Source organism: Emys orbicularis, chromosome 16, assembly GCF_028017835.1.
Source record: "Emys orbicularis isolate rEmyOrb1 chromosome 16, rEmyOrb1.hap1, whole genome shotgun sequence".
Classification (NCBI taxonomy): domain Eukaryota; kingdom Metazoa; phylum Chordata; order Testudines; family Emydidae; genus Emys; species Emys orbicularis.
Window position 1 is genome coordinate 6,522,447 of NC_088698.1, and position 23,153 is coordinate 6,545,599.

At 49.2% G+C, this 23,153-nt stretch overlaps 1 protein-coding gene across 1 annotated transcript in view; it reads right to left on the minus strand.

The window, feature by feature from the left end:
* AIFM3 (apoptosis inducing factor mitochondria associated 3) overlaps window positions 1–22,627 on the minus strand; it is a 90,189-nt gene extending 67,562 nt beyond the window's left edge. Inside the window, exons 1-2 of the mRNA XM_065417892.1 lie at window positions 22,597–22,627; window positions 21,944–22,015 (exon numbers count right to left, since the gene is read on the minus strand). Of these exons, the coding sequence (XP_065273964.1) occupies window positions 21,944–22,015; window positions 22,597–22,627 (103 nt within the window). The remainder of the gene's footprint in view (window positions 1–21,943; window positions 22,016–22,596) is intronic.
* Window positions 22,628–23,153: the final 526 nt, after the last annotated feature.

Genomic DNA, 23,153 nt, shown 5'->3' on the forward strand with positions numbered 1-23,153 from the left:
GACGTTATTGGCCTCCGGGAGCTATCCCACAGTGCTTCATTGTGACCGCTCTGGACAGCACTCTCAACTCAGATGCACTGACCAGGTAGACAGGAAAAACCCCGTGAACGTTTGAATTTCATTTCCTGTTTGCTCAGCGTGGAGAGCACAGGTGACCACGCAGAGCTCATCAGCACAGGTAACCGTGATGGAGTCCCAGGATCGCAAAAGAGCTCCAGCATGGACAGAACGGGAGGTACGGGATCTGCTCGCCATATGGGGAGATGAATCAGTGCGAAGCAGTAAACGAAATGGCAAAATATTAGAAAAGGTCTCCAAGGCCATGAAGGACAGAGGCCATAACAGGGACGCACAGCAGTGCCGCGTGAAAATTAAGGAGCTACGGCAAGCCTACCACAAAGCCAGAGAAGCAAACGGAAGGTCCGGGGCAGAGCCGCAAACATGCCGCTTCTACGCGGAGCTGCATGCCATTCTAGGGGGTGCAGCCACCACTACCCCAACCGTGTGCTATGACTCCCTCACTGGAGAAACACACAGGGAAGCGGGTTCGGGGTACGAGGAAGATGAGGATGGAGATAATGTAGATAGCTCACAGCAGCAAAGAAAGCGGAGAAACCGGTTTCCCCAACAGCCAGGATATGTTTATCATCCTGGACCTGGAACCAGTAACCCCCGAACTCACCCAAGGCGTGCTCCCATCCCCTGAGGGCACACAGGGGACCTCTGGTGAGTGTACCTTTGTAAATATTACACATGGTTTAAAAGCAAGCGTGTTTAATGATTAATGATTAATTTGCCCTGGCAATCGCGGCCAGTACAGCTACTGGAAAAGTCTGTTAATGTGTATGGGGATGGAGCGGAAATCCTCCAGGGACATCTCCAGAAAACTCTCCTGGATGTACTCCCAAAGCCTTTGCAAAAGGTTTCTGGGGAGGGCTGCCTTATCCCGTCCGCCATGGTAGGACACTTTACCACGCCAGGCCAGTAGCACATAGTCTGGAATCATTGCATAACAAAGCATGGCAGCGTATGGTCCCGGTGTTTGCTGGCATGCAGACAACATCCATTCCTTATTGCTCTTTGTTATCCTCAGGAGAGTGATATAATTCACGGTCACCTGGTTGAAATGGGGCGATTTTATTAAGGGGATATTCAGAGGTGCCCGTTCCTGCTCTGCTGAACAGAAATATTCCCTGCTGTTAGCCACGCGGTGGGGGGGAGGGGTGAAGTGATCATCCCAGAGAATTGGGTGTGGGGGGGAGGGGAGTTAGTTGGGTTTGTGCTGCATGTTAACCCTGAAACCGCAGCCCCTCCTTTTACATTGCAAACCCATTTCAAATGGCCAACCCAACGGGTGCTTGGTATGGGAAATGAGAGCGCTACTGTTTGAAACCATTCCCACATGTTAAGAAGGTTAAAAAAGCCCAAAGACTGTGTCTTACCATGGCTGCCTGCAAGCCGAAATCTGTGGCCTGGCACTGCGTGAGTGATCTCTCACACCAAACCGGCAGGCCCTCAATATAAGAGGAAAAATGCGACCTTGTAACAAAAGCACATGTGCTGTGTAATGTGAACAGCAAAATTTAACGTGAAAGAGTGTACCCATTGTTCTCTAAAATGTGTCTTTTTTAACCACCTCTCCCTTCTCCTCCACCAGCTGCAAATGTTTCTCCTTCACAGAGGCTAGTGAAGATTAGAAAGAGAAAAAGGAGGACGCGGGATGACATGTTCACAGAGCTCCAGATGTCCTCCCACGCTGACAGAGCACAGCAGAATGCGTGGAGGCAGTCAATGACTGATTACAGAAAAGCACAATAAGAACGAGAGGAGAGGTGGCGTGCTGAATCGCGGGATGAACAGAGAAAATTGCGGGCTGAAGATGATAGGTGGTGTCAGCTTGCAGACAGAAGGCAAGAGTCGATGCTCCGGCTGCTGGAGCATCAAACTGATATGCTCCAGCGTATGGTTGAGCTGCAGGAAAGGCAGCAGGAGCAGAGACTGCCGCTACAGCCCCTGTGTAACCAACAGCCCTCCTCCCCAAGTTCCATAGCCTCCTCACCCAGATGCCCAAGAACACGGTGGGGGGGCCTCCGGCCACCCAGTCACTCCACCCCAGATGATTGCCCTAGCATCAGAAGGCTGGCCTTCAATAAGAGTTAAAGTTTTAAACTGCAGTGTGTCCTTTTCCTTCCCTCCTCCCCCACCCATCCCGAGCTACCTTGGCAATTATCCCCCTAGTTGTGTGATGAATTAATAAAGAATGCATGAATGTGAAGTAACAATGACTTTATTGCCTCTGCAAGCGGTGCTCGAAGGGGGGAGAGGAGGGTGGGGTGGTTGGCTTACAGGGAAGTAGACTGAACCGGGTGTGGGGGGGGGGAGGGTTCATCAAGGAGAAACAAACAGAAGTTTCACACACCGTAGCCTGGCCAGTCACAAAACTCGTTTTCAAAGCTTCTCTGATGCGCACCGCGCCCTGCTGTGCTCCTCTAACCGCCCTGGTGTCTGGCTGCGCGTAATCAGCGGCCAGGCGATTTGCCTCAACCTCCCACCCCGCCATAAATGTCTCCCCCTTACTCTCACAGATATTGTGGAGCGCACAGCAAGCAGCAATAACAATGGGGATATTCTTTTCGCTAAGGTCTGAACGAGTCAGTAAGCTGCGCCAGCGCGCTTTTAAACGTCCAAATGCACATTCCACCACCATTCGGCACTTGCTCAGCCTGTAGTTGAACAGGTCCTGACTCCTGTCCAGGCTGCCTGTGTACGGCTTCATGAGCCATGGCATTAAGGGGTAGGCTGGGTCCCCAAGGATCACGATAGGCATTTCAACATCCCCAACGGTTATTTTCTGGTCCGGGAAGAAAGTCCCTTCCTCCAGCTTTCGAAACAGAGCAGAGTGCCTGAAGACGCGAGCATCATGTACCTTTCCCGGCCATCCCACGTTGATGTTGGTGAAACATCCCTTGTGATCCACCAGGGCTTGCAGCAGCATTGAAAAGTACCCCTTGCGGTTTATGTACTCGGTGGCTTGGTGCTCCGGTGCCAAGATAGGGATATGGGTTCCGTCTATGGCCCCACCACAGTTTGGGAATCCCATTGCAGCAAAGCCATCCACTATGGCCTGCACGTTTCCCAGAGTCACTACCCTTGATATCACCAGGTCTTTCATTGCCCTGGCAACTTGGATCACAGCAGCCCCCACAGTAGATTTGCCCACTCCAAATTGATTCCCGACTGACCGGTAGCTGTCTGGCGTTGCAAGCTTCCACAGGGCTATCGCCACTCGCTTCTCAACTGTGAGGGCTGCTCTCATCCTGGTATTCTGGCGCTTCAGGGCAGGGGAAAGCAAGTCACAAAGTTCCATGAAAGTGCCCTTACGCATGCGAAAGTTTCGCAGCCACTGGGAATCGTCCCACACCTGCAGCACGATGCGGTCCCACCAGTCTGTGCTTGTTTCCCGGGCCCAGAATCGGCGTTTCACGGCATGAACCTGCCCCAGTAACACCATGATTTCCACATTGCTGGGGCCTGTGCCTTGTGAGAGGTCTATGTCCATGTCAATTTCCTCATCACTCTCGTCGCTGCGCTGCAATCGTCTCCTCAGCTGGTCCTGGTTTTGCTTTGGCATGTCCTGGCTCTGCATATACTCCAGGACAATGTGCGTGGTGTTCATAGTGCTCATAATTGCCGCAGTGATCTGAGCGGGCTCCATGTTCCCAGTGCTAGCTATGGCGCCTGGTCTGAAAAAAAGGCGCGAAACTAGTATCTGACGGACCAGGAGAAGGAGGGAGGGAGGGACGGAGGGAGGGAGGGGCGAGTGACGACATGGCGTACAGGTACAGGGAATTAAAATCAACAAAGGTGGCTGTGCATCAGGGAGAAACACAAACAACTGTCACACAGAATGCCCCCCCCCCCCAAAGATTGAACTCAAAACCCTGGGTTTAGCAGGCCGTTGATTTCACGGCGGGAGGGGGAAGCTAATGAATACAGAACAAATCTATTTTTTACATCTTAAGACGACGGTGCAGCATGACTGATAGCCCTCGGCATCTTCTGGGTGCTTGGCAGAAAATACTGGGCACTTGGCAGAAAATAGCATACTACGACTGATAGCCATCATCATCAAGACAGTTCGATAGGACTGAGCATGTCTGCCCAGGTGCCCATGATTGACAGCCACTGCAGTACGATGACGACGGATACCAGTCATAATATACCATCTTCTACCAAAAGGCAAGGGGCTGGTGCAATGCAGCCCTACAGCTGCCAGCACCCAGATCGCCAATGAAGGCTACCAGTCATGCTGCACCGTCTACCGCCAAAAGGCAGTTAGCTGCTGCTGCTGTGTAGCAATGCAGTCCCACGTCTGCCGGCACCCAGATGACATATGGTGACGGTGAGCTGAGCTGAGCGGGCTCCATGCTTGCCGTGGTATGTTGTCTGCACAGGTAACCCAGGTAAAAAGGCGCGAATCTATTGTCTGCCGTTGCTCTGACGGAGGGGGAGGGGCCTGACGACATGTACCCAGAACCCCCCGCGACACTGTTTTGCATCATTCGGGCATTGGGATCTCAACCCAGAATTCCAATGGGCGGCGGAGACTGCGGGAACTGTGGGATAGCTACCCATAGTGCAATGCTCCGGAAGTCGACGCTAGCCTCGGTACTGTGGACGCGGTCCGCCGACTAGAGCACTTAGAGCATTTTATGTGGGGACACACACAATCGGCTGTATACAACCGATTTCTATAAAACCGGCTTCTATAAATTCGACTTAATTTCGTAGTGTAGACATACCCTAAGGCAGCAAAAAAAGGCAATGATCAGATACTGAATGTAATGCAGTGGTGCCCAAACTTTTCCTGTCGCATCCTCCCCCCCTTACCAGTATGGAATCTGTCCACACACCCCTCCATTATTGCACAGTTGGCTAAGCAGAGGAGCTGGAGCTGAAGGTGGAGCTGGAGGCAGAACTTGGGATGGGGGAGGAGCTGGAGCTAGAGGCAGAGCTGGCCTGGGGGCGGAGAGGGAATGAGAGCACGGGGGTGCAGCAGGGGCCGGAGTGGAGCTTGGGCTGGGGGTGGGGCACAGAGTGGAGTGGAGCTGGGCTGGGGGCAAAGTGGGTCTGGGTGGCGATCCCTCCCTGCCTCCTGTGGGGACTGGCCTGGGCCCCACTGCGTGCCCCCTGAACGTTCCTCCATGCCCCATAGTTTGGGGATCATTGACCTAGTGGGATTTTCTGAAGCACCTATGCCCCAAATTCCCATTGATTTTAGTGCTTTTTTTTAGCATTAGCTATTATATATCCAGAAGTCTCATTACCCATAGCAATGTCCAAGCTCTCTTTGACTTCTTGGCCTCAATGTCAGCCAACGGCAATGAGTTCCACAAGCTGTTCCATGTGAAAAAAAAAATCTTATCACTTTAGAATTTGCCATCTTGCCATTTCTTTCTATGTCCCCTCGTTTTTTTGTTATGACACAGGGAGACCAGATGCTCCTTCTCTAGGCCAGTCATAGATAATCTCCACCCAAGCATATTAAAGGAACTGGCACATAAAATTGCAAGCCCAATAGCAAGGATTTGTAATGAATCTGTAACCTCAGGGGTTATACGCTATGACTGGAGAATTTCTAATATAGTTCCTATTTTTAAAAAAGGGGGAAAGTGATCTGAGAAACTACAGGCCTTTTAGTTTGACTTCAGTTGTATGCAAGGTCTTGGAACACATTTTGAAAGAGAAAGTTAAGTTAAGAAAATAGAGATTAATGGTAATGGAATAAAATACAACATGGTTTTACAAAAAGTAGATCATGCCAGACTAGCCTGTGTTTTTAGACAAAGGCAATGCAGTAAATCTAATCTATCGGGATTTCAGGAAGGCATTTGATACAATTCCACATGGAAAATTATTAATTAAATTGGAGAAGATGGGGATTAATATGAGAATTGAAAGGTGGATAAGTAATTGGTTAAAGGGAACACTACAATGGGCTATACTGAAAGATGAACTGTGAGACTGGAGGGAGGTTACTAGTGGAGTTCCTCAGGGATCAGTCTTGGGACCAACATATTTAACATTTTTATTACTGACCATGGCACTAAAAGTGGGAGTGTGCTAATAAAATTTGTGGATGACACAAAGTTGGGAGGTATTGCCAGTACGGAGGAGGACCAGAATATCATACAAGACGACCTGGATGACCTTGTAAATTGGAGTAACAGAAATGGGATGAAATTTAATAGTGCAAAGTGCAAGGTCATGCATGTAGAGACTAACAACAAGAATTTTTGCTATGAGCTGGGGACGTATCAGTTGGAAGTGACAGAAGAGGAGAAAGATCTGAGTGTATTGATTGATCACAGGATGACTATGAGCCGCCAATGTGATATGGCTGTGAAAAAAGCTAATGCGGTCTTGGGATGCATCAGGCGAGGTATTTCCAGTAGAGGTGTTAGTACCGTTATACAAGGCACTGGTGAGACCTCATCTGGAATACTGTGTGCAGTTCTGGTCTCCCACGTTTAAGAAAAATGAATTCAAACTGGAACAGGTGCAGAGAAGGGCTACTAGGATGATCCGAGGAATGGAAAATCTATCTTATGCAAGGAGACTCAAAGAGCTTGGCTTGTTTAGCTTAACCAAAAGAAGGCTGAGGGGCGATATGATTGCTCTCTATAAATACATCAGAGGGATAAATAACTCCTCTCCTTCCCTAATATTTAAGTTAAATACCAATGTGGATACAAGAACAAATGGATATAAACTGGCCATCAACAAGTTTAGGCTTGAAATTAGATTAAGGTTTCTAACCATCGGAGGAGTAAAATTCTGGAACAGTCTTCCAAGGGGATCAATGGGGGCAAAACACCTTACCGACTTCAAGACTGAGCTTGGTAAGTTTATGGAGGGGATGGTATGATGAGACTGCCTACAATGGCATGTAACTAATCTGCAACTGCTAGCAGCAAATATCTCCAACTGCTGGTGATGGGACACAGATGGGAAGGGCTCTGAGTTACTACAAAGAATTCTTTCCCAGATGTCTGGTTGATGGGTCTCGCCAACCTGTTCAGGGTCTGACTGATCATCATATTTGGGGTCAGGGAGGAATTCCCCCCCACGTCAGATTGGCAGAGGTGCTGGGGGAGGGGGTTGCCTTCCTCTGCAGCATGGGGCACGGGTCACTTGCTGGTTTGAACTAGAGTAAATGGTGGCTTCTAGGGAACTTGAAGTCTTCAGACCATGATTTGAGAACTTCAGTAACTCAGCCAGAGGTTAGGGGTCTATTACAGTTGTGGGTGGATGAGGCTCTGTGGCCTGCAATGTGCAGGTCAGACTAGATGATCATAATAGTGCCTTCTGACCTTAAAGTCTACGAGTCTATTATTTTATAAACATTGATCATATCCACTCTTATTTGTCTCCTCTCTAAGGTAACAACCCCAGTCTTGCCACTCTCTCTTCATAAGACTCTTTTTCCAGCCCACTGATCATTTTCATTGCTCTTCTATCAGACCCCTCTAGTTCTGCACTATCCTGGGTGAGACAGGGAGACCAGTCCTACCCCTACTATCCTGATAAGGCTGGTCCATTGATTTGTATAAAGGCATTGAATATTTTCTATATTATTCTCCATCCTATTCCTTATGCATCTGCTGACCGGTTCTTTTTCCCGCTACCCAGAACACACAGGTTCACAGACAGATTCTTGAGCTGAAGAAATATGTCATTTATTTGCTGCTTCAGTGAGTGATCAGTTCACCGAAACAGGGCACCGCATAGGGTTAAATGAAAGTGCGCAGCCTCATTCAGGTACTCAAAAAGATATTATTACACAGTTATCCATTACATATTGTATAAACACTTTTGTGCCTAACACTAGGATTAGTTTGCTAACTCATTTGTTTACCTGATTGAACTGCTGACCCAGGTGTTCACCTGACCAGGTTGCTGGCTCAGCTTTTCACCTGGCTGTTCTCCCTCCCTGCCAGACAAGCAGGCATCTTTTCACATATCCCAACACCAAACATATACATTCTACATTTCACATATCCTACTGCATCCCAACATCTGGCTGGCCTCTTTGGCTGCAGCTAGCTACCCATCAAGCCAAGGTATCCATTGAGCAGTCCTCAGCGTTGCCCAGGTCACTGTGCTGATTTGATAGAGCGCAGTCACGTACTGTTTGTGGGGTTCTCCTTGTCTGAAGGAAAGAGAGTCCGATTACTGCTGTAGGTTAATTTATCAATTTATACATCTGGTGCCCTCGACTCCCATGCTTTCCTTTTTATCTCTGGTTCCTCCCTTTATTATTATTATTTACATTAGTGTCCAGTATATGTTGGACACTTTCCAAACACTCAGGAAGTGCAGTCTCTCCTCTGAGAAGCTCACAATATAAGGGCAGACAGACAGGTAGATAGTGGTTAGGAGAAGGGGAAGAACATTAGGGCAACTTGCATATGAGTCACCTCAATTCACAGTAGTGGGAGCATGGCAGACATTGGGCAGGGTAGGGGCCTTGCAGTTGAGCTCAGGGAGGTCCTGCCATGAAGTCACAGAGAGGATTGGGCAGGAATCTGGGAAATGAAGTGCCAATACTGGGATCACTGGCAGAGCAGGGGTGGGAGGATCTCAGAGGAGGCAAATTTTGGCAAGAGAATATAAGCAAGGAGTGTCTGAGTTCTGTATAGTTTTAGAAGGTGCCTGGTCTAGAGGTAAAGGGGAGGAGAAAGATGGAGCAGTCACTAGAGAGGCGGCAAGGATCAAAGACTATTTTGAGGGTAGGAGAGAGCAAAGCATATTTATATTTTAACAGGTAGGGACAAAGAACAATGAGAGGTTGATAAGCAAGGTGAGGGAAGGGGTGAGCATGAAGGCAATGGAGCTAAGGAGGTGGGTAGGGATAGGATCACTGGGACTTGGGGGGGCATTAGAGGTAGAAGACCTCCAAGTCAGGGATGGGGAGAAGGTGCTTGAGGGAGGGAGAGAAATCAGCAGATTGTGTCAATTTTTCTCTTTGGACAAATCAGCAAGATCCTGTGCAGAGACAGAGGAAGAGGCAGGGCCAGAGACGGCAGATAAGTGACAGGACTGTGGGCATGGGAGGCAGTGAGGGGCCAAAGTATTGGTTTTGGACAGGGAGGTGCCAGAGCTGAAGCAGGAGAGAAAACACCTGTCATGGAGGAAGTCTGTGAGATCATGGGCCTCCCACCAATGGTGTTCAGCAGCAGGAGCACAGAGAGTGAGCCAGGGCAGTGGGTGCATGTGGCATGGGAATCAAGGATACGTGAGAGCAGAGTGCAGGCAGAGAACAACTGGGTACTGAAGAGAGCTGAGAGCACTGAGAGGACTGAGTCAAAGGCATCAATAGACTGGAGGTTGCAGAAGGACCAGGTGGAGGGGTGGGGTGTCACATTTTGGGGTGCAACCCCGACCAGTGAGAGGTTGTGTTACCACCTGTCCTGTAACCCTGAGCGCCTTAAAAGGCTCTGCTGCTGTAGCTTCCTGTCTGGATTCTCCCAGCCATCAGGCAAGCACGCACTGAATGTCTGTGTGATAAGCAACCCTGCTTCAGCAACTCTGACTCCAGCAGCCTGCACTGTGGTCACTACTAGCTAAGTGACCCCAGCACACCCCCAGGCCTGAATTTCCCAAAAACTGTCTGCCCTGAAGTGTCCAGCCCTGTCCTGGACCACTCAGAAATAATGTTTGTTTGCTCCTTTAAAGAGGCAAAAGCACATTACCCCAGTTAAGTTAATAAGCTGTTAATACACCCTTCCTTTCAAGCACAGCCCTGTAAAAATAAAACAACTGCATTAACAAAAGGACGTAGGTAAGTGATAGCAAGTAGAAGGAATAAAGTTAGAAAGAATTACTAACACACAAAGGGAAAGATACACTTTCTAGCGGTTAAGACTTAATTCAGCAAGCTACAGCCGTGGTTCAAGGTAGATTTCTTATCAATCTTTTTCTTCCCAGCCATTGCTGACTTTCTCTTAATCAGGACCTTCCCCAGAAGCCCAAGGTGCTGGTTTCTCTTGTCTTCCTAGGTGAAAGATCTTTGCCTAAGCAGGTTTCTCTCCCAGAGATGTCAAACCCCTTGTCAGAAGGATCCATCTTTCTCATCTTGCTAGAGGCTCTGGCTCCTTGTGTCCATCTAGTGACGGATGCCAGGATGGCGTCTTCTCTCTCCTTGTATCTTCCCTAACTCGCTGTTTTGTCCCCAGACTCAGGATGACCTCGTGCTGTTCTTCCTTTCCCGTGGGCTTCCCATCACCCTGCCAATTCTTATGTAAACGGGGCTTCCATTGTATTGATTCCACACTGCTACCTTCCCTCAAGAAAACCTGTTTCTCCCTGTGTTTGGTCACAGACTTTAAAGCATAATATCAGCGAGCATCCATATTTCCTCGCATAGTGTTAATCCATAGATTTCACCATGGTATTAATCACCAGTGTGTCATTAGCTTTCAGCAGAGACTGTACCTGATGCACTTTTATAATACAGTCATTGTATACAATCAGTTGATTTAATTACTTATCATTTGAGGTTCAGACCCCCCGGTCTTTATAGTTTAGAGGCTATCTCCCCCACTTAATAGATCGATGGCTTTTATATGAGTGTGCTTTCATTGTCTCTGCCTAACAACCAAGCAGGTCCGACAAACAAATACACGTCCCTTTGTCTAGGGCAGACTGGGCTTATGCATTGCTTGCCAAACACATTTTAAGAACAGAATTCTAGCACATATCCATAACTCTTTGTACACCCCCCCCCCACACACACACCCACACCTCCTGCAAGAATATTAATGATCAGTGAGTGATTAGTTTTCCAGCGATATCTTACACGCCACCTTTTGGGTATATCGCATGAGAACAGTGTGTTAGGTGTGGAATGTCAGGCTTGATGAGTTGCTGACAGAGCAGTGAACCACCAATGGGCCTCTGTGTCACACAGGGTCAAAGAGTTTTTGATGAGAAGCAGGTCAAATGACCATTTAGGAGAGTGGATCCAGGACTGAAGATCACAGGAGGAAATGAGGGTGAGAAGGGAGCTGCTAATGCGCCAGATGGGGCATTGATGTGGAAAGGGAAGTCTCTACGGCTGCAGGGGGCAGGAGAGTGAGAAGAAAGGACACGGGTAAGCCAGGCATTGAAATCCAAGGGGAAACTGTGGAGGAGGTGGGGGTGGAGGGGAGTAGAGAAAAGCCATGGGAAGCAGGAGGGGAGAGTATAGCCTGACGGAATGCAGCTCAACCGTAGGAGGGGAATGGAGGAAGGGCCAAGAAATGTCAGGAAGGGGAGGAGTCAGACATGCCCATAATGGTCCTTAGGGAGACTCTGGTGTGTGTGAAAACAGAGCTAGTGCTGGGGTGACGAGTGCTATGGGTGCAGGCAGATGACTGCTGCCCTATTCTGCCCCCTACGAAAGTGTTGTTTCTTCTCACCACTCTTGGTCCGTGATTCCTTTTGAATTCAATTATTATTCATGTCCTAGAAGTTACATATTCATGTATTCACCCGAGGGTTCGATGGCGGCACCTCACTGTACGTAGTTCTGGAGGAAAGCAGGCTGAGACCTGCCATTAGACCCCGGAGCACAAAGAACCCATTGCTCTATCCTACTGGGGAACCACTGATTCCCTTGGAATGGAGAAAGGTCCCTCTGCCTTGGCTGGGGACCAGGAGTGCTCCAGGTGAGGGCTGTAAATACCCTGATTTTGTGTGACCTCCCCTTTCCTATTAGATTTCCTGAAACCCCTCCAGGGTCTGCAGTTTATCTGGGCATTTGGGGGCTGCACTGGTGGTGTTGATGGGGGGATTGAGGCTGCTGTTCAGAACTGGTATTTCTCCTAGGGCACAGGTGGTGGTGAGAGAAGGGGGATTAAGGACTATATACCTTAGAGTTTTTGAGCATGTAGGGCAGATTTTCTCTTTAAGGAACGAACATTTGCCTTCCCCCTCTCCCCGCACCCCCCCCCCCATTAAATTGAGGGCAGCTACTTGTCCCGAGCAAGCTGTGAGTTTCTATCGTTTGTGTTTTTCCATACCAGGAACAAAGGGTCACTCAATGACTTAACAACAGCCAGCAAATCGGCAAGAAATAAAGGAAATACTTCATTACACAGTATGTGGCCCAGCTGTGGAATTCACTGCCACAAGAGGTCACAAAGTCCAACCCTGCTGCTTGATTTTAAAACAGGGCTGTGTAATTCTGACCAATAATATTTGTAGTCATGCATGATTAGACAGGATTAATCCAACCTCACGTTTCAGGGTATGGAACTGATCATTCAGGGTCCAGGAAGGGAACTTCGCTCCCATCTCCAGCACGGCAGATGCATGAAAGTGGGGTTCACCTTCTCCCGAAGTATTAGGTACTGGCATTCAGCAGAGGAAGGACCAGTCTTGATGGTCTGCCCAGTATAGCAGTTTCCATGGCCTGAATGCACAATAGGAGTTAGGTACCTAAGTCCCTGTTTTGGCACCACTTCGGTCAGGAGCGGTGGGAGCTCCCTAAAATTGGGGGTCCACCGGTGCCTAAAACATGGTCCCGCCCTCCCACGCTACCCTTTCCTCCCAAGCCCCTGCCCTCACACTGCCCCTTCCCCCGAGTCCCTGCCATCATGGTGCCCATTCCCCCCACATACTCACATGTTGACCCTTCTCCCTGAGCCCCCGCCCCGCCTCTTCCCCCAAGGCCCCGCCCATGCCACCTCTTCCCCCCCAAGATCCCGCCTCTACTCACTCCTCTCCGCTCCCTCCCCCCCATCACTCGCCCTTACTGCCGGTAAAAAGTGCACTTTTAAAAGTAATGGGGCCATGGCCCTCTGGCCCCCCCGTTCTGGCGCCCCTGATTTCAAGACACAACCCACCCCACCACCCGCTGCCAAACCCATGTAATTTTTCAGTCAGAGTTCCCAAGGTATCTCTGGGTATCCGCCCTACTGCCTTCCTGTGGGCATCCGGGCACCTGTCTCCCACCTAAGTCTCAGAGTGATTCACAAAACGGGGGGAGGACACGCATTCAGCTGACCAGATGTGGGGACTGATTTGGTAGCCATGTTCAGAGGCTACGTATTCGGTCAGGCCCCAGATGTGTTCACACAAAATGATGGAGGAGGAGGACTTTTAGCCCAGTGATTACAGCACTCAGCTAGAATGTGGGAGACCCTTGGTTCAAATCCCCTCTCTGCCTGAGGGGGAGAAAGGATTGGAACAGGAATCTGTCACTGCTCAGGTGAGTATCCTAACTATGGGCACCGACTCCGTGGGTGCTCTGGGGCTGGAGCACCCATGGGGAAAAATGGTGGGTGCTGAGTGCCCACCAGTGGGCCCAGCGGATCAGCGCCTCCCCATGTCTCCCTGTTTTGCGGCATGCAGGAGGCTCTGGAGGGGAGGAGCGAAGACGTGGTGCGCTTGCGGGGAGGGGGCGGAACTGGGCGAGAAGAGGTGGGGTGAGGGTGGAGCAGGGGAGGGGAGAGGCAGGGCGTGAGTGGGGCTTTGGGGGAATGGGTGGAGTGGGGGCAGGGCCTGGGACAGAGATAGGGATCGAGCACCCCCCGCCACTTTGAAAAGGCGGTGCCTGTGATCCTAACCATTGGAATATGGGATGTTCTGAGATTGGGAATCCCTCAGCCTCTCCTGCTGAAGCTGTTCCACTGTGGAACAATAATTAAAACGAGTCATTGGAGCAGGGGGAGTACCTGGATCTCCCACATCCTGGGTGAGCGCTCCAACCACCGGTTTATAGCATCATTCTCATGCTTGTTCTCTCCCTCTCAGGCCAATGTTTCCATGCTGACTCACTGGAAGAGACGGATTGTGAACTTCTTTCACATTATTATAACTGACTGCTGCAGTAGCTACCTTCAATCAAATGTGCCAGACTTTACCAATTTAAAAATCTCTGGCTGCGAGCAAGTTTCTTTGCAGGGTTCCAAGTGAACTTCATTAACTCATTCAGTTCACATCAGTTGCACAGTCAGCTGACTTTTTCCTAAGCTAAAACATTGCGAAGGGCAAACGGGGATTTTCCGACATACACTTATGGAATATAATTATTGGCAATCAATGTGGTTTCCTGGAAAATAATTCTTGTTAAATAAGTTTGAAAATTGTCCTCTGGCAAGATTATAAGTTAACTGATAAAGGAAACAGGTTTGATATAATATTGCATTTTTGTAAAGCATTTGACTGTAAAACAATCAATAGCACATATAAAATGGACTGAAAACAGGCTAAACGGGGGCTGTCACAGGCCAAAGGTAAAGAAGACACATCATTGGAATGTGTGAAAATGAAGTGCCCCTGCCTGGTGCCTTTATTTCAACCGGCTCAGAACAAGATTTCCTACAGGCCGAAAGTCTGTCTGGGAAGCTGTGAAAGGTGACCCTCACTGGCTGTGCAGCCTAGTGGTCAGGCAGGGTATGACCAGAGGTCCACCCTTCATCTACAGCTCCGTCCTCTGGGGCTGGTCCCTTCTTTTGCAGCTCAGTCCTCCAGCCGGGTCACACATTCTAGTCCAGCCCTTTTGGGATATACAGAGAGAAAAATCCAATAGCAGAGATCTTTTTGTGCCCACAAGGGCTTCAGGATTTTCTCCTTAGCTCTGGGACTAGGAGTCTGGACCCTTGTGTATTGAGGGCCTTTCCCAGCTGGATTTCCCACTGAAGAGTAGACTCCTGTTGTCGTCCCACCTTCAGGGGTTGGTAGGGGAGCCCAGGCCCACACTCTCCACCAGGCCGCAATCCAGGGCCCAGCAGTGGATAGCTAAGTTCTGACCTTGGAGGGCTAAACAGGATCACTTCTTACCTGAGTTCCCCTTCCCCCCCCCCCCCCCCCCACAGGGCAAATTAAAGAACTGAACTGAAAATAGTGTCTGGCCTTCCTAAACAGTGACCAGTCTCTTTTGCAGGCTTGGTGTGTCAGGTCTCAGGATACAGGAGCTGTTGGGCTATTATTTCCCCAGAGTACCAATCTGTTCCCTTCCCCTGCTTGTCCCCTTCTGAACCTCTCTTCTTCAGCTTGTGCAGACTCTGCAAGTGCTGCTGGGCAGGGCCACCTGGGCCCAGAGCTGCTCCTTAATCCCTTGCTCTCGAGTGTGGGGTTTGTACACTCCGTCACCGATACTCTTCAGAGTGTTCCCACATAAACCAGTATGATGCAAAGGATTACAAAATGAAAGATAAAGATAAAGATACTGTGCTAAGACCACAGTACAAAGTGGCCTTCAAGTGGCAGGAGGTGGCCAGTGAATTCCCAGTGTAGGAGAACTCTGCGCTGGTGGGGATCTGACAAATGCAGCTCTGAGGCCTTTTATGACAGCTACACCCCATCCCAGGGTAAAAAGAAGGAGGGGGCCGTGTGTGGACAGTTTTGGGGTGGCACACAAGCAGGCAGGGAGGACATGGTGGAGTGGAGCTGCCCTTGATGTAGGGCTAGTTATTATTCTAGGGCTAGTGTACTGCTGGTATATTATTCTCTACTATTTCATATTCTTCCCTAGCAACTTCACACATATGTGGAGCAAGTTGCAGAAGAGAATTGATTCCTTTGGGACTCTACGGGCAGGTCTTCACTACCCGCCGGATCGTGTAGACGCGATAAAATCGATCCCCGGTCGCACTCCCCGTCGACTCCAGAATTCCAGCTCGCGAGAGGCGGAAGCGGAGTCGACGGGTGAACGGCAGCGGTCCACTCGCCACCGTCCTCACGGCAAGGTAAGTCAACCTAAGATACGCCGACTTCGGCTACGCTATTGGCGTAGCTGAAGTTGCGTATCTTAGGTCGACCCCCCGGCTAGTGTAGCCCTTGACTATGACTGAGGACTCTGGAGCTGGAGGAGCAGGAGACCATGATAACAGTCTTAGAGAGGTAACGGAAGCTATCACAGCACAATTCCCCAACCCCTGCTGTGTCTCTGAGCTGCATCATGGCTGACATGTCAACTGACATGGAGAGGCGCAGTGATGTGTATGTGGATTTCTGGCCCTTGTCACTGGTCAAGAGAAGATCATCCCTCACTGCTGCTGTTCTAGGCAGACAAAAGTGGGGGTGAATGCAGAAATTGGTGGCCCCTGATGGACTTATTGGTTGACATGACATGCAGAGCATCTGCTCAGAAGTGAATAGGCATGACGTGTCCTCTAGTGGAGAATTTTGATTTCTAGATTTCCAGAACGAGGTGTTACTGCACTAGTTAACTCTAAGATGAAATAGAAAGACGTAACTTATTGAGCAAACATTTAGACTTGGAGTCTCAAAGTCTCCTCAGAGGTGTAAATTCCCCATTCTCTTTTGTTGTAAAAGGAACTGGGCATTGCCATAGTTACAGGGCTAGCTGCAGCTCTGTGCCTTTCTGGTCTCGCTGAACACACCCCCTCAGGAGATAGGCCTCTGTCAGGGTGGAATCTCACAATTCTCCCACTCTTAAACCAGGACCTGGGTACACTACTCCACATACACCAACCACCTATGTTCTCTACAAGCTGAGTTGGAGAGAGAGAGACTTCCCTGTTAAGTTCCAAGAACAGAACTGACCCAACTCACATACTCTTAGAAAGCCCAGATTCTTCTGTTGGTCTCATTCTAGTTCTGTCTGATTCCTCTTCAGAGTTTGTCCTTATTTAAGCCACACAATCTTCCTTTTTCCCCGCTGGATTCTGTATCTGGTGGGTGCAGATCATGATGCCGTTCCTCACCCACCCTCTTCAAACCAGTTTAGGGGCTGCCTAGGAGGTCAGGCTAGAACCATTAAGGCTAGTGGGCTTGGCACTATCTCTTAACAGCCCTTAAGTGGAAGCTGTTAGGTGACTGTTAGACAGAGGCATCTCCTCCTCCCATCCCTGCCCTGTGGCTATGCCCTACCTGCAAACAAAGGCGTGTTCTGTCATTGAGAGAGCTAACTCCAGATGACTATCTTGATATAAAACCCCAGTGGAGATGAGATGCAGCTCTTTTTACCTTGGTATAGTTAGTCAAGATCCATACTATAGCACCACCTGGAATATACCTTGACTAGCTACCTGGAATTAAAAACTACTGTGCCTTGTCTCCACACTGATTTTACAGCAAGATGGTTATCTTGAGTTAGCTAACTTCATGTAAAAACACACTGCCTAGATGTGTAGGCTCTGCTACCCAGCTAGACCCCTGGGGGAAATATCCACCCCTATCTATGGTACAGAAACACCATGCAAGTATTGGACCCAGATACAGTATTGTTACTGCTTTTGACTCAAGTGGTTAGCCAGTAATTAGGGTCCAGCAGATTATTTTTGTGAGCATAAGAAATTGATGCAGTCAGGTATTTCTTGGATGCAATCCTGTTTACTTACAAAGAATGCACACGGTCCTGTTTCCCAGAACACAGTAGGAATCAAACAGATGGAGACAGAGTCTTTGCTCTCAGTGGCAAGCCTTTTTCCAGCTCCATCCCTTTATCCACAAGCTCTCTTTCACCTTTTCTGAAGGTCATGCTACAAGACCTTCTCTGGATGCGGCTAGGGCTTCCTTACTGCCTTCTCTGTGCGCTTCGGTGGTGTTTCTGCTTCTTCTCTCTCTCTCTCACACACACAGACATACAGCTGCAATCCAGTCAAACCCCTGCCCCAGCATTTGTTATCAGATCCCCTGGAAAACCCCTTGGACCATATGGCACAGTCACGGCACAGCCACTGCCCAGGCTTGTATGCGGCCTAGTCCCTGTTTCAGCTTTCACTAGCCAAAGGGGCATGTCATTGTTCCCTCACTTGACCTGAATGGAAGTTGGCTATCCTGCCCAACAACTTCCATGAGGAGGTGTGATTGCCCAACACCCAACATGACAACACTCCTGTCTCAGCTCCGCCCATCATCTCTATGGAGTCCCAAAGGGTGATGCCCTATATGACCCATCTAACTATTTACATATTTACATAGTGTTTTTCTGTCAGGATATTTCCACACCACAAACCCAAATTGGTTTTTACTCCCATACAAACCTCCTCGGAGTTCTTCTCTTCCTGCCCAATTTCGTTTCACCCACCCGAGAGGGGCCTCTTTCAATGAGCTCTTGATGAACAAAGACCTGCGCACGCCCAATCGCACGTTCCTACTACAGTGCAAAGGCCGTAATATTTGCACACCTTACCTCTGAGCAGAGCTCAAAGTCTGTAAACAACCCTCTCTTCAATCCTTCTGTAGCGTGGTGTACATACCGCGTACTCAGTACAGCACTGAAGAGGTAAAACCAAGAAATGGGCCTGTCTCATCATGCAAAGCCTACATTAGCTGCCAGCTCTACAAAGAAGGACCTTCATCTTTTTTATGAAGGCTTTATCAACACTAGGGAACTTTAGTAAAAAAAATTCTCACTAATGTTACCACCGGTTCAGCTGCACCAGTAATTGCACCGATGGGAGGCCTAGTATAGAAAGTTTTCCAGCTCAGCAGCAGTGTTCAGGATCTTGACATTTAGACTTACTCTCTTCAGCAGTGTTAACTGACGCTGAAAACAACTGCCAGAGCCTGAAAGCCATCTACATTAGGGCTCCCAGAGGTAGCACCTGTGGCAATTTTTGTACAAACATTCCTTATAGTAGACATGGCCTAAGAGACCGCCTAGAGCTTTGGTGGATCAAAGCTCTGCTACTCTCCAAAATGAGTGTTGTGCATAATGCACGGCACAGTCATGGTAAAAAATAGATAATTTCACACTATGGTCATGCAGCCTTGTGGAACCTGCTGTAGCACATTAACTGCTGGTCAGTTGGAAGTGTCTACACCCAAATTTCACTCTCGCTGACATAACTGCACCACTACGTCGACTTAATAACTCCATCTTCATGGGTGGCGTAGAGTCAAGGTCAATGTAGTTAGGTTAGGTCAACACTGCGTTGCTTACATTGACTGTTACTGGCTTTCAGGAATCACCCCACAATGCCCCACACTGACAGTACAATCGATATAAGTGCTCCGGCTGAGCATGTGCACTGCCGACACAAGGAGTGAAGTGTAGACATGCACAAGCAATATAATTACTGCAGCGGTTATATGCCGACGGGCGTTAGGTCAGCTTAATTTTATAGTATAGACATGGCCTAAAGAACCCATGCAAATATGAGTCTCCATGGACAAAGGAGGAGCTTCGTGAGCAGATATGTGGGAGTACATACTTCCCTATCCGCTGAATTAACAGGCAGAGCAACAAATCCATGGCACTATACAATAGTGGTTCTCAACCTTTTTTCATTTACAGACCCCTAAAACATTTCGAATGGAGGTGTGGGCTCCTTTGGAAATCTATTGTCTGTATATAGAGTAGAATTCTGTTCAGTTAGTTTTCAATCTGTCTTTTGTAGACCCTTTAGACATAGTCTGGGTCCATGGCCCACAGGTTCAGAACCACTGCTATGCAAAACCAGTAGGGCAGCATATGACACTAGACAGCTCCATAAGGTGCTAACTAGTGCAGCACTTCACAGAAATGTGGCAGCTCACACAATGACCAGTATCACTAAAGTAATTTTCAAAACAATTGTCCCTAGCAAAAAGGTACCATGGATGCTTCACCTGTCCCCTCCACTACACAGCACCTCTCAGCTCCCCCTCATCCCTCTCCCTCAGAACACCTCTCAGACCCTCCCCCCGCCACTGCACCTCTCAGCCCCCCTCATTCCTCTCCCTCAGAACACCTTCCAGCTCTCCCCCCGCACTGCACCTCTTAGCTCCTCCCCTACACTGCACCTCTCAGCCCCCCTCATTCCTCTCCCTCAGAACACCTTCCAGACCCTTCCCCCGCCACTGCACCTCTCAGCCCCCCTCATTCCTCTCCCTCAGAACACCTTCCAGCTCCCCCCCTGCACTGCACCTCTTAGCTCCTCCCCCACACTGCACCTCTCAGCCCCCCTCATTCCTCTCCCTCAGAACACCTTCCAGACCCTTCCCCCACACTGCACCTCTCAGCCCCCCTCATTCCTCTCCCTCAGAACGCCTTCCAGACCCTTCCCCCACACTGCACCTCTCAGCCCCCCTCATTCCTCTCCCTCAGAACACCTTCCAGACCCTTCCCCCACACTGCACCTCTCAGCCCCCCTCATTCCTCTCCCTCAGAACACCTTCCAGACCCTTCCCCCGCCACTGTACCTCCCAGCTCCTGCCCCCCTGCATCTCTCAGCTCACCCCCCGAACCTTTTCCCTTAGGACACCTCCAAGCTCCTTCCCCCCCGCACCACTGCACCTCTCAGCTCCCCCTCATCCCTCTCCCTCAGGACACCTCCCAGGCCTCCCCCTGCACTGCACCTCTCAGCTCCACCTGCTCCCTGTGCCTCATGACTCCACTCTCCTACATGGTGCCTCCACCCCACCCCCTTACAGTGTGGCTCCATTTCACCTCCCCACACAACCTTCCATCTTCACCCCACCTGCTCCTCTCTATGGCACCCCCCTGGTCCACTTCACCTCTTCCCCATCCCGGCAACTCACTGCTTCACCCCACCCTGCCCCACACTGGGTGCCTCTGGGACAGCCCCTTTGCTCTAGGTAGGGAGCTGTGTTCCCTTTTGCTGTGCCTTTCTGGAGTCTGGGGCTCCGTGGTAATTGGGTTTGTCCAGACTGGAAACAGAACTATTTTGATCAAGGAAAATTAGATTTCTAAGAAATAAGAGGTTTATAAACACCAAGTTTCTTAACTTTTTTTTAATCCGATTGGCTTGATGTACTTGGACTGCATTCCAGCATATTTTAAGCCCTTTTTAAACCTACTAAAAGAGGGTCTTAAGCTTAATGTGAATGTGATCTAATGTTTTGCAATTTTTTAAGCAGTCACATATGACTGTACTTCTGTTTACTCAATAACAGTGAGGGCTGACTTCTGTTGGACTAACAAAAGGGGGAACTTTTGTACTGAAGACCAGGACTCTTGCTATCTAAGTCCTGAGATAGTCAGGAATGAGAAATCAGTTCTCTCTCATGCAGGGGCAGCTCTATGTTTTTTGCCACCCCAAGCACGGCAGTCAGGCGGCCTTTGGTGGCACGCCTGCGGGCGGTCCGCTGGTTACGCGGATTCGGCGGTGTTTCTGCAGGTGATCTGCCGGTCCCGCGCCTTCGGTGTACCCGCCGCCGAATTGCCACCGAAGCCGCGGGACCGGCGGACCTCCCGCAGGCACGCCGCCGAAGGCTGCCTGACTGCCGCCCTCACGGCGACCGGCACGCCGCCCCTGCTGAAGCGCTGGTGCCTAGAGACGCCCCTGCTCTCATGGCAAAGCAACTACTATTCTGCAGGTACATATAATGGAAGGACACATGAACTAACCCAATAATTGGAGTATTTTTTAAAGATACAAAATAAAGTAGATGAAGGGGTTTATTTATATTATTTGCAAATGCTAATATTGTACAAAAGAGCGTCACCTCAGTATATGCCATGCTCCGAATTGCCAGCTTCAAGAATTCAAAAATGATGAATCAGGCCCCCAAAATTATAAGATCAGCTTAAAATAATGAAATTTTTAAAGATGTGCTAACTAAAAGAATAAAGACTATGTGCTAACTACTTATGTTAAACTATCTGTTTGATCTTGTAATTAGCTGTGACACTGTGAGTACCGTTCCCAGGCCTGAGGAAGAGCTCTGTGTAGCTTGAAAGCTTGTCTCTCTCTCCGAGAGACATTGGTTCAATAAAAGATATCACCTCGCCCACCGTGTGTCTCTAATATCCTGGGACCCACACGGCTACAACAACACTGCATACAACTATGGAAGATCTTCCAAAAAGGGAAGATTTGAGGCTGGTCAATAATTGATGAGGTTACTAGAGCTGAGATTGTTTCTTGAGCAAGGCCACAATATTGCCTGTTTTAAGGATGGTTGTCATACTGCTCCTTTGAAGCAATTTACAGTCCTTGTCCGTAATGGACCTATTACCTCCCCACGAGTTTTCACTCACCATGAGGATCCGGGGGGCAGATGGAAAGTGTACAGCGGTGCCTTCGGGGCTGAGCCTGGGAGCAGTGCAGTTCTGAAAGTGGGGTGAGGGAGAATACAGTAGTGTTGTGAATCAGGCAGAGGATCAGGGATAGGGGAGCATACAGCAGTAACCTCAGGTGGGGCAAGCATGTGGGAAGACCACACCATCATTTTGTGGATGTGGGCCACAAGGGGACTGAACAGCTGCTCTGTGTGGGAGTGTACAGGGCAGCAGGATGGGAGTGTGCAGTTTATGTGTGAGGGCAAATCAAATGGGAAATGTACTTATAGATTTTGAATCTCTGTTTTTCAGATCAAGGCTGGATTCTTACCTTTGTCCCAGGCTGCGACTGACACCCTGGTGAGCCTTTTTATCTCTAGTTTACTGAGATTTGAGTTTTTCGCCCTACCCCTCAGCACTTTAAAAGGTTTTACACAATTCACTGCATGTGAATGAAAATGAAATGGAATGTTCTGCGGATTAACTGCCCTGTAATCCTCCGTGTAAGAGCAGAGAATTAAAATTCTCTGAAGCAGCCTCCCCGTGGAGCACCTCTGCGGGCCTGACCTAGTTTCATCTGCAGCTACTCAGGCGAACATGTGACGATTAGAGGAACACTGAACAGCAGTCACCTGGTTTGGGTTTGGAGAAGCATCCGCCCATGGTGCGCCAAGTAGAAGGAGGGAATCACAGCAGGAATAGGAGGCAAGTCAGCTAGTAGATGCTTCAGCCCAATCTCCAGAAGGGATAGACCATTAGGGCTTAAAGTGAGCAATCAGCTCACCAGGATAACTGGCATGTCCTTTCTGGCCAGTCATGCCAGCGGGAGTATAAGGCTGCCTCCATAACCTACATTAAATGGAAAAGCTCAATTAAAAATTAATAACTGGAATACATTCACACATATACTTTATTCTTCCCAACCCCACAGATGGTGATCAGTTAGACCCTGAGCACGTGACTAAGAACCAGTTAGCCAAGCACCTGAGAGAGAGAATGTTCCATACCACCTCACAGCACTGGCCGCCCTGTCAGTGTCCCATCTCCAGCTGCGACCTTTTCTGATGGTTCAGAGGAAGGAGAGAAAAACAAAAAATTATTAATACATCAGTTGGGGGGGGGGCGGTTCCTTCCTGACCCTACAGGTGACTGGCTGAAGTCCTGAAGCATGAGATTTTAGGAACATAAG